Source organism: Oncorhynchus masou, unplaced genomic scaffold (genome assembly GCF_036934945.1).
Source record: "Oncorhynchus masou masou isolate Uvic2021 unplaced genomic scaffold, UVic_Omas_1.1 unplaced_scaffold_2442, whole genome shotgun sequence".
Lineage (NCBI taxonomy): Eukaryota > Metazoa > Chordata > Actinopteri > Salmoniformes > Salmonidae > Oncorhynchus > Oncorhynchus masou.
In genome coordinates this window covers 53,554-64,736 of record NW_027008895.1, presented here as the reverse complement: position 1 = coordinate 64,736, position 11,183 = coordinate 53,554, and the positions used below count along the sequence as shown (strand labels likewise).

The following is an 11,183-nucleotide window of genomic DNA, read 5'->3' as shown; positions in this document are numbered from 1 at the left end:
TGCTCCTAGATGTTTCCACTTCACTTCACATCCTATTTCTTCACAGTTGAGCCGTTGTAGATGTAGATTGCATGGCGGTCCCCCCATTTTATACACCTTTCCGCAATGGGTGTGACTGAAATAGCCGAATCCACTAATTTGAAGGGTGTCCACATACTTTTTTATATATAGTGGACACATTCTCTGTCCTGCTACTGGAAGGACTATAACATTATGTGAACTGATCTGAACAGGTTTAGGCTGGTCATCTATGATATGTAGGTTATATACAGTACATTCTCTGTCCTGCTACTGGTAGGACTATAACATTATGTGAACTGATCTGAACAGGTTTAGACTGGTCATCTATGATATGTAGGTTATATACAGTACATTCTCTGTCCTGCTACTGGTAGGACTATAACATAATGTGAACTGATCTGAACAGGTTTAGGCTGGTCATCTATGATATGTAGGCTATAGCCGAGGTATAGACCTTGATCTGCATATCACTAACAACCCACTACTATACATTATAACCTAGTCTACTTTACATAATATAACATCTACATATCACTAACAACCCACTACTATACATTATAACCTAGTCTACTTTACATAATATAACATATCACTAACAACCCACTACTATACATTATAACCTAGTCTACTTTACATAATTTAACATCTACATATCACTACCAACCCACTACTATATTTATAATATGGTCTACTTTACATAATATAACATATCACTAACAACCCACTACTATACATTATAACCTAGTCTACTTTACATAATATAACATATCACTAACAACCCACTACTATACATTATAACCTAGTCTACTTTACATAATATAACATCTACATATCACTAACAAACCACTACTATACATTATAACCTAGTCTACTTTACATAATATAACATCTACATATCACTAACAAACCACTACTATACATTATAACCTAGCCTACTTTACATAATATAACATATCACTAACAACCCACTACTATACATTATAACCTAGTCTACTTTATATAATATAACATTTACATATCACTAACAACCCACTACTATACATTATAACCTAGTCTACTTTACATAATATAACATATCACTAACAACCCACTACTATACATTATAACCTAGTCTACTTTACATAATATAACATCTACATATCACTAACAACCCACTACTATACATTATAACCTAGTCTACTTTACATAATATAACATATCACTAACAACCCACTACTATACATTATAACCTAGTCTACTTTATATAATATAACATTTACATATCACTAACAACCCACTACTATACATTATAACCTAGTCTACTTTACATAATATAACATCTACATATCAATAACAACCCACTACTATACATTATAACCTAGTCTACTTTACATAATATAACATTTACATATCACTAACAACCCACTACTATACATTATAACCTAGTCTACTTTACATAATTTAACATCTACATATCACTACCAACCCACTACTATATTTATAATATGGTCTACTTTACATAATATAACATATCACTAACAACCCACTACTATACATTATAACCTAGTCTACTTTACATAATATAACATATCACTAACAACCCAGTCTACTTTACATACATATACTAACAAACTGCTAATACATTATAACCTAGTCTACTTTACATAATATAACATCTACATATCACTAACAACCCACTACTATACATTATAACATGGTCTACTTTACATAATATAACATGCACTAACAACCCACTACTATACATTATAACCTAGTCTAATGGGTAACATCTACATATCACTAACAACCCACTACTATACATTATAACCTAGTCTACTTTATATAATATAACATTTACATATCACTAACAACCCACTACTATACATTATAACCTAGTCTACTTTACATAATATAACATCTACATATCAATAACAACCCACTACTATACATTACCTAGTCTCTCATAAATAACATTTACATATCACTAACAACCCACTACTATACATTATAACCTAGTCTACTTTACATAATATAACATATCACTAACAACCCACTACTTTATAACCTAGTCTACTTTACATAATATAACATATCACTAACAACCCACTACTATACATTAACCTAGTCTACTTTATATAATATAACATATCACTAACAACCCACTACTATACATTATAACCTAGCCTACTTTACATAATATAACATCTATATCAATAACAACCCACTACTATACATTATAACTGTCTACTTTACATAATATAACATTTACATATCACTAACAACCCACTACTATACATTATAACCTAGCCTACTTTACATAATATAACATCTACATATATTACTATACATTATAACCCTGTCTGCTTTACTGTATAACATTTACATATCACTAACAACCCACTACTATACATTATAACCTAGTCTACTTTATTATTATTATTATTGTTGTTGCTGTACTGTCTATAACTACCTTAACAAACAGCGACTTATTATTATTATTATTATTATTATTGTTGCTGTACTGTCTATAACTACCTTAACAAACAGTGACTTATTATTATTATTATTATTATTATTATTATTGTTTCTGTACTGTCTATAACTACCTTAACAAACAGTGACTTATTATTATTGTTGTTATTGTTGCTGTACTGTCTATAACTACCTTAACAAACAGTGACTTATTATTATTGTTGTTACTGTACTGTCTATAACTACCTTAACAAACAGTGACTTATTATTATTATTATTATTATTGTTGCTGTACTGTCTAGAACTACCTTAACAAACAGTGACTTATTATTATTGTTGCTGTACTGTCTATAACTACCTTAACAAACAGTGACTTATTATTATTATTATTATTGTTATTATTGTTGCTGTACTGTCTATAACTACCTTAACAAACAGTGACTTATTATTATTATTATTATTATTATTATTATTGCTGTACTGTCTAGAACTACCTTAACAAACAGTGACTTATTATTATTATTATTATTATTATTATTATTGCTGTACTGTCTAGAACTACCTTAACAAACAGTGACTTATTATTATTATTATTATTATTATTGTTGCTGTACTGTCTAGAACTACCTTAACAAACAGTGACTTATTATTATTGTTGCTGTACTGTCTATAACTACCTTAACAAACAGTGACTTATTATTATTATTATTATTGTTATTATTGTTGCTGTACTGTCTATAACTACCTTAACAAACAGTGACTTATTATTATTATTATTATTATTATTATTATTGCTGTACTGTCTAGAACTACCTCAACAAACAGTGACTTATTATTATTGTTACTGTACTGTCTATAACTACCTTAACAAACAGTGACTTATTATTATTGTTGCTGTACTGTCTATAACTACCTTAACAAACAGTGACTTATTATTATTATTATTATTGTTATTATTGTTGCTGTACTGTCTATAACTACCTTAACAAACAGTGACTTATTATTATTATTGTTGTTGCTGTACTGTCTATAACTACCTTAACAAACAGTGACTTATTATTATTACAGACAGTTGCCATGGAGATGAAATGTCACAACTACATATTCATGTGATTGCATTAAATCACCTGATTGTTTCTATATGTCTGTTAGTAAATGTTTTATTTCTCAAAAGAGATAATGGATAAATGTGAACAATTGACATTCAGTAATTAGTTGTCACCATATTAACCACAACCAACATGTTGGATCTCTGTTTAGGGGTCAGTGCTCTAAAATGAGTCTTTCTGGGGAGAGAGAGGAGGGGGGGCCCTGCCTCTAAAATGCATCTCTCTGGGGGACATGACACCAAAGATAAGAGGTAAGATGACCATTTATAAAGAATTTATCGAGTTCATAAAAAATAAATAGCTATCTGAAGATGAAACACGATATATCCATTGTTAATCAGGAATGTAATGTTGGTATCCTGTATATTAGACTGTGATATGTGGTTGTCTCACCCAGATATCTATATATCCATTATTTAACAGGGATGTTGGTATCCTGTATATTAGACTGTGATATGTGGTTGTCTCACCTAGATATCTATATATCCATTATTTAACAGGGATGTTGGTATCCTGTATATTAGACTGTGATATGTGGTTGTCTCACCTAGATATCTATATATCCATTATTTAACGGGAATGTTGGTATCCTGTATATTAGACTGTGATATGTGGTTGTCTCACCTAGATATCTATATATCCATTATTTAACAGGGATGTTGGTATCCTGTATATTAGACTGTGATATGTGGTTGTCTCACCTAGACATCTATATATCCATTATTTAACAGGAATGTTGGTATCCTGTATATTTGACTGTGATATGTGGTTGTCTCACCTAGATATCTTAAGATGAATGCACTTACTGTTTATCACTCTGGATAAGAGCATCTGCTAAATCAGGGGTTCTCAATCCGGGGTCTGTGGAGGTACTGTAGGGGTTCTCAATCCGGGGTCTGTGGAGGTACTGCAGGGGTTCTCAATCCGGGGTCTGTGGAGGTACTGCAGGGGTTCTCAATCCGGGGTCTGTGGAGGTACTGCAGGGGTTCTCAATCCGGGGTCTGTGGATCTACTGCAGGGGTTCTCAATCCGGGGTCTGTGGAGGTACTGCAGGGGTTCCACGGCACCCTGACTGTACTCATTGCAATGTACAACTCTTCACACCCGTTTAAGAACTCTAAATATCTTTGGCATAGTAGGTATCAAGTCACTTGCCAATAATGTTGCCTACAACGTTGCAACAATGTTAATTTTCATCAAACTCATATTACACCCTAGATGCCTTCAAATGCCCAATTTATAGCCATGCCCAATTTAGGACTATTATTTAACAATGTGATGTTGTGCTTCAAAGGGAGAACTTGAAATAACATGATGTAAACATGTTTATTATTATACACTCTCAAATAACATGATGTAGATAATTAAATCATCAAAAGAAAAACGTGTTTAGAAAACAAGGTTCCTTATAGAGCCAAAAAGGCTTCTATCACTTCCTTAAAATATGAAATCAATAAAAGTTATATATATTTTGGGGTTCAGTGAAGAAGAACCTCTAGAGTTCTGATCAACAAAAGGTTCATGTTTTGAGGATGTGAACCCAGCAGCCCTCCAGTGGTCAGATCAATTCCACCTGTTTTTTCCAGCACCCGACCCGGGATTCGAACCAGCCACCTTTCGGTCACAGCTCCAACTCCAACCTGAGTTAATCTTCAGAAATAAGCATGAGTTAATCTGCCAAAATGAAGACAAAATGCTATGCAGTTATACATAATTATTATACATAACTCAGCGCCAAAAGCACAAGACTTGCTGTTGCATGTAGGTCTATATTATTAATGGATTGATCATACAGAAATATAAAAACATTATTTTTAACTACTGCAATGCAATTACATGAGGCACAGGAACCACTGACTCACTGCATTATTCTATAGTATTATCAAGACACCTGCTGTTAACTCTTAACTACTTAGGACAGCTCACGAGGTGTCCTAAATATCTGCTGACTAGGTGGGACTAGAGACTTCATGCATAGCTTTAATTTATACCCATAAAGTGTAAACTGTCTTTATTCTCAGCACTTATACGACCAATGTTCTACTCTGAGACACTTTGTGGATGTGGACCCAGATCTCAACATATTGTTACAAAAAAACGTAGAATGTTTGTTTTACATAATGATAAAAAATTAATATTACCAATGTTACCCACTGTCAAGACTGGGTTCAGTTGATTGTGTTGCACTGCTCATGTCTGTGTTCTGGAACTGTCCGCGTCCCCGTACAGAACTGTCCGCGTCCACGTACAGAACTGTCCGCGTCCCCGTACAGAACTGTCCGCGTCCCCGTACAGAACTGTCCGCGTCCACGTTCGGTGTGGCGCCAAGCCGGTTACGCGCAGAGTGGACTGAGATGATCTTGGGGAATAACGATGGAGTTTGTTACAGTGTGACACCGGCCTTTTAGCGGGCTGACAGACTGACGACAACGCTCGCGATGCTAAATGAATTTCGTCATTAATAATGACACACTGCTCGCGCACGTTAACTAACGTCTGGAAGTCAGTTCTATTTGTGAAACTCTTCTTATGTTTCCCCATCTGAGCTCAGAGTCGATGAGAGATGTAATGTTTGTCTCTGTTGTGTTGAAGACCAATCCAGCAGGAGAGACCAGCCTCCCCTGTTCCCAGCTGTGTGTCCATGAAGAGTGACTGGTCTATGGAACCTCCTATAAACTTTAGAGAGGGAGACTTTTCTACTGAACAAAGGTAAGAAGAACTCATGGGTCCTGGTCAGTGAGTTAAACAACACTGTCTCTAGTCATTTCTCCTCTCCCATTTTCACATTTATTGTTGTTGTTTTCATAATCCATAGGCTAATAATTTTGTCCATTTTCATAGTCCTAAAACAATATTAAACAAACACAACATTCCCTCCGTGTGTGTGTGTGTGTGTGTGTGTGTGTGTGTGTGTGTGTGTGTGTGTGTGTGTGTGTGTGTGTGTGCGTGTGTGTGTGTGTGTGTGTGTGTGCACTCCCTGGATGAGGAGTGGTAATCTCTATCCTGATTTTCTAGTCACTTTTACCTTTACCTACATGTACATATTACCTCAACTACCTGGTACCCTGCACATTGACTCAGTACTGGTACTCCTTATAGTCTCATTATTACCTCAACTACCTGGTACCCTGCACATTGACTCAGTACTGGTACTCCTTATAGTCTCATTATTACCTCAACTACCTGGTTCTCTGCACATTGACTCAGTACTGGTAGTCCTTATAGTCTCATTATTACCTCAACTACCTGGTACCCTGCACATTGACTCAGTACTGGTTCTCCTTATAGTCTCATTATTGTTATTTTATTGTGTCACTGTTTGACTGGTACTGTATATATGGACATATTGTGAAGTATGTGACTCAATAGGATTAAAGTGGAACTGAGATGAAGTGAATCAGTATCTGTATGTGACAACTCAATATTAGGATGAAGTGAATCAGTAAGTGATTCTATTAGGATGAAGTGAATCAGTAAGTGATTCTATTAGGATGAAGTGAATCAGTAAGTGACTCAGTATTAGGATGAAGTGAATCACTAAGTGACTCAGTATTAGGATGAAGTGAATCACTAAGTGACTCAGTATTAGGATGAAGTGAATCACTAAGTGACTCAGTATTAGGATGAAGTGAATCAGTAAGTGACTCAGTATTAGGATGAAGTGAATCAGTAAGTGACTCAGTATTAGGATAAAGTGAATCAGTAAGTGACTCAGTATTAGGATGAAGTGAATCAGTAAGTGACTCAGTATTAGGATAAAGTGAATCAGTAAGTGACTCAGTATTAGGATGAAGTGAATCAGTAAGTGACTCAGTATTAGGATGAAGTGAATCAGTAAGTGACTCAGTATTAGGATGAAGTGAATCAGTAAGTGACTCAGTATTAGGATAAAGTGAATCAGTAAGTGACTCAGTATTAGGATGAAGTGAATCAGTAAGTGACTCAGTATTAGGATGAAGTGAATCAGTAAGTGACTCAGTATTAGGATGAAGTGAATCAGTAAGTGACTCAGTATTAGGATGAAGTGAGTCAGTAAGTGACTCAGTATTAGGATGAAGTGAATCTGTAAGTGACTCAGTATTAGGATGAAGTGAATCAGTAAGTGACTCAGTATTAGGATGAAGTGAATCAGTAAGTGACTCAGTATTAGGATAAAGTGAATCAGTAAGTGACTCAGTATTAGGATGAAGTGAATCAGTAAGTGACTCAGTATTAGGATAAAGTGAATCAGTAAGTGACTCAGTATTAGGATGAAGTGAATCAGTAAATGACTCAGTATTAGGATGAAGTGATGAGGGTGTTCTTCATGTTTTTAGTGTTTGTTTGTTGCTTCATGTAATGGTGTTTATTTGAATGCTTTATGTAATGTATATCATCTATTGATATATAATGGCGCCGACAGAGATGGCCGCCTCGCTTCGTTCCCTCGCAAGGCTGCAGGCCCAGACGGCATCCCCAGCCGCGCCCTCAGAGCATGCGCAGACCAGCTGGCTGGTGTGTTTACGGACATATTCAATCAATCCCTATACCAGTCTGCTGTTCCCACATGCTTCAAGAGGGCCACCATTGTTCCTGTTCCCAAGAAAGCTAAGGTAACTGAGCTAAACGACTACTCACTTCCGTCATCATGAAGTGCTTTGAGAGACTAGTCAAGGACCATATCACCTCCACCCTACCTGACACCCTAGACCCACTCCAATTTGCTTACCGCCCAAATAGGTCCACAGACGACGCAATCTCAACCACAATGCACACTGCCCTAACCCATCTGGACAAGAGGAATACCTATGTGAGAATGCTGTTCATCGACTACAGCTCGGCATTTAACACCATAGTACCCTCCAAGCTCGTCATCAAGCTCGAGACCCTGGGTCTCTACCCCGCCCTGTGCATCTGGGTACTGGACTTCCTGATGGGCGGCCCCCAGGTGGTGAGGGTAGGCAACAACATCTCCACCCCGCTGATCCTCAACACTGGGGCCCCACAAGGGTGCGTTCTGAGCCCTCTCCTGTACTCCCTGTTCACCCACGACTGCGCGGCAACGCACGCCTCCAACTCAATCATCAAGTTTGCGGACGACACAACAGTGGTAGGCTTGATTACCAACAACGACGAGATGGCCTACAGGGAGGAGGTGAGGGCCCTCGGAGTGTGGTGTCAGGACAATAACCTCACACTCAACGTCAACAAAACTAAGGAGATGATTGTGGACTTCAGGAAACAGCAGAGGGAACACCCCCCTATCCACACCGATGGAACAGTAGTGGAGAGGGTAGTAAGTTTTAAGTTCCTCGGCATACACATCACAGACAAACTGAATTGGTCCACTCACACAGACAGCATCGTGAAGAAGGCGCAGCAGCGCCTCTTCAACCTCAGGAGGCTGAAGAAATTTGGCTTGTCACCAAAAGCCCTCACAAACTTCTACAGATGCACAATCGAGAGCATCCTGGCGGGCTGTATCACCGCCTGGTACGGCAACTGCTCCGCCCACAACCGTAAGGCTCTCCAGAGGGTAGTGAGGTCTGCACAAACTATCACCGGGGGCAAACTACCTGCCCTCCAGGACACCTACACCACCCGATGTTACAGGAAGGCCACAAAGATCATCAAGGACAACACCCACCCGAGCCACTGCCTGTTCACCCCGCTATCATCCAGAAGGCGAGGTCAGTACAGGTGCATCAAAGCTCGGACCGAGAGACTGAAAAACAGCTTCTATCTCAAGGCCATCAGACTGTTAAACAGCAACCACTAACATTGAGTGGCTGCTGCCAACACACTGACTCAACTCCAGCCACTTCAATAATGGGAATTGATGGAAAAGTATGTAAAATATACCACTAGCCACTTTAAACAATGCTACCTAATATAATGTTTACATACCCTACATTATTCATCTCATATGTATACGTATATACTGTACTCTATATCATCGACTGCATCCTTATGTAATACATGTATCACTAGCCACTTTAACTATGCCACTTTGTTTACATACTCATCTCACATGTATATACTGTACTCGATACCATCTACTGTATCTTGCCTATGCTGCTCTGCACCATCACTCATTCATATCTTTATGTACATATTCTTTATCCCCTTACACTGTGTATAAGAAATTAGTTTTGGAAATGTTAGTTAGATTACTTGTTGGTTATTACTGCATTGTCGGAACTGGAAGCACAAGCATTTCGCTACACTCGCATTAACATCTGCTAACCATGTGTATGTGACAAATAAAATTTGATTTGATATATTTTAATGCTTTATGTAATGTATATAATCTATTGATATATAATGTTGATATATTTTAATGCTTTATATATAATGTATGTAATCTATTGATATATAATGTTGATATATTTTAATGCTTTATATATGTCAGAAGGTGAATTCACCAATTTGTAAGTCGCTCTGGATAAGAGCGTCTGCTAAATGACTTAAATGTAATGTAAATGTAATATATAATGTATGTAATCTATTGATATATAATTTTGATATATTTTATAATGAAGTTTCAAGGTGATGCATTATGTTTTCCAGAATCTCCAACCAAACTCAGTCTCTCCAGTTCCCAGTCATCTGTCCATGAACAGTGACTTCTCTATGGAATGTCCTATACATTTTAGTGATGGATCAGGGACCTTTGACCCCAGATGTATTTGTGTTTCTGAGTATTTACTGTTTAGTGATGGATCATGGACCTTTGACCCCAGATGTATTTGTGTATCTGAGTATTTACTGTTTAGTGATGGATCAGGGACCTTTGACCCCAGATGTATTTGTGTATCTGAGTATTTACTGTTTAGTGATGGATCAGGGACCTTTGACCCCAGATGTATTTGTGTATCTGAGTATTTACTGTAAAGCATCTGCTTATCATTAGTTGTTTATGTTTATATTTGAAGACACTGAGTGAACAAAACATTTTGAACACCTGCTTTTTCCACGACAGACTGACCTGGTGAATCCAGGTGAATGATATGATCCCTAGTTGATGTCACTTGTTAAGTCCACTTCTATCAGTGCAGATGAAGGGGAGGAGACGGGTTAAATAATTAGCATCAAGCCTTGAGACAGTTGAGACATGGACTGTGTGTGTGTCATTCAGAGGGTGAATGAGCAAATCAACATATTTAAGTGCCTTTGAACGGGGTATGGTAGTTGGTCTGAGGCACACCGGTTTGTGAAGAATCTAAAACTCTAGCGGACATGTTATTCATTCCAGAGGCTTCTACCCTCAGACAGCACAGTATACTGTTCCCATCTGTCTGTCTATGAACAGAGTATACTGTTCCCATCTGTCTGTCTGTCTATGAACAGAGTATACTGTTCCCATCTGTCTGTCTGTCTATGAACATAGTATACTGTTCCCCTGTCTATGAACAGAGTATACTGTTCCCATCTGTCTGTCTATGAACAGAGTATACTGTTCCCATCTGTCTGTCTATGAACAGAGTATACTGTTCCCATCTGTCTATGAACAGAGTATACTGTTCCCATCTGTCTGTCTATGAACAGAGTATACTGTTCCCATCTGTCTGTCTGTGAACAGAGTATACTGTTCCCATCTGTCTGTCTATGAACAGAGTATAC

General features: G+C 37.2%; 1 protein-coding gene across 1 annotated transcript in view; it reads left to right on the top strand.

Annotated features, from left to right (window-relative positions):
* The first annotated feature begins 3,794 nt into the window (after nucleotides 1-3,794).
* The window catches only part of LOC135533551 (NLR family CARD domain-containing protein 3-like), a 31,476-nt gene continuing 24,087 nt past the window's right edge, over nucleotides 3,795-11,183 (top strand). Inside the window, exons 1-3 of the mRNA XM_064960835.1 lie at nucleotides 3,795-3,832; nucleotides 5,811-5,897; nucleotides 6,174-6,290. Coding sequence (XP_064816907.1) covers nucleotides 3,795-3,832; nucleotides 5,811-5,897; nucleotides 6,174-6,290 — 242 coding nt within the window. The remainder of the gene's footprint in view (nucleotides 3,833-5,810; nucleotides 5,898-6,173; nucleotides 6,291-11,183) is intronic.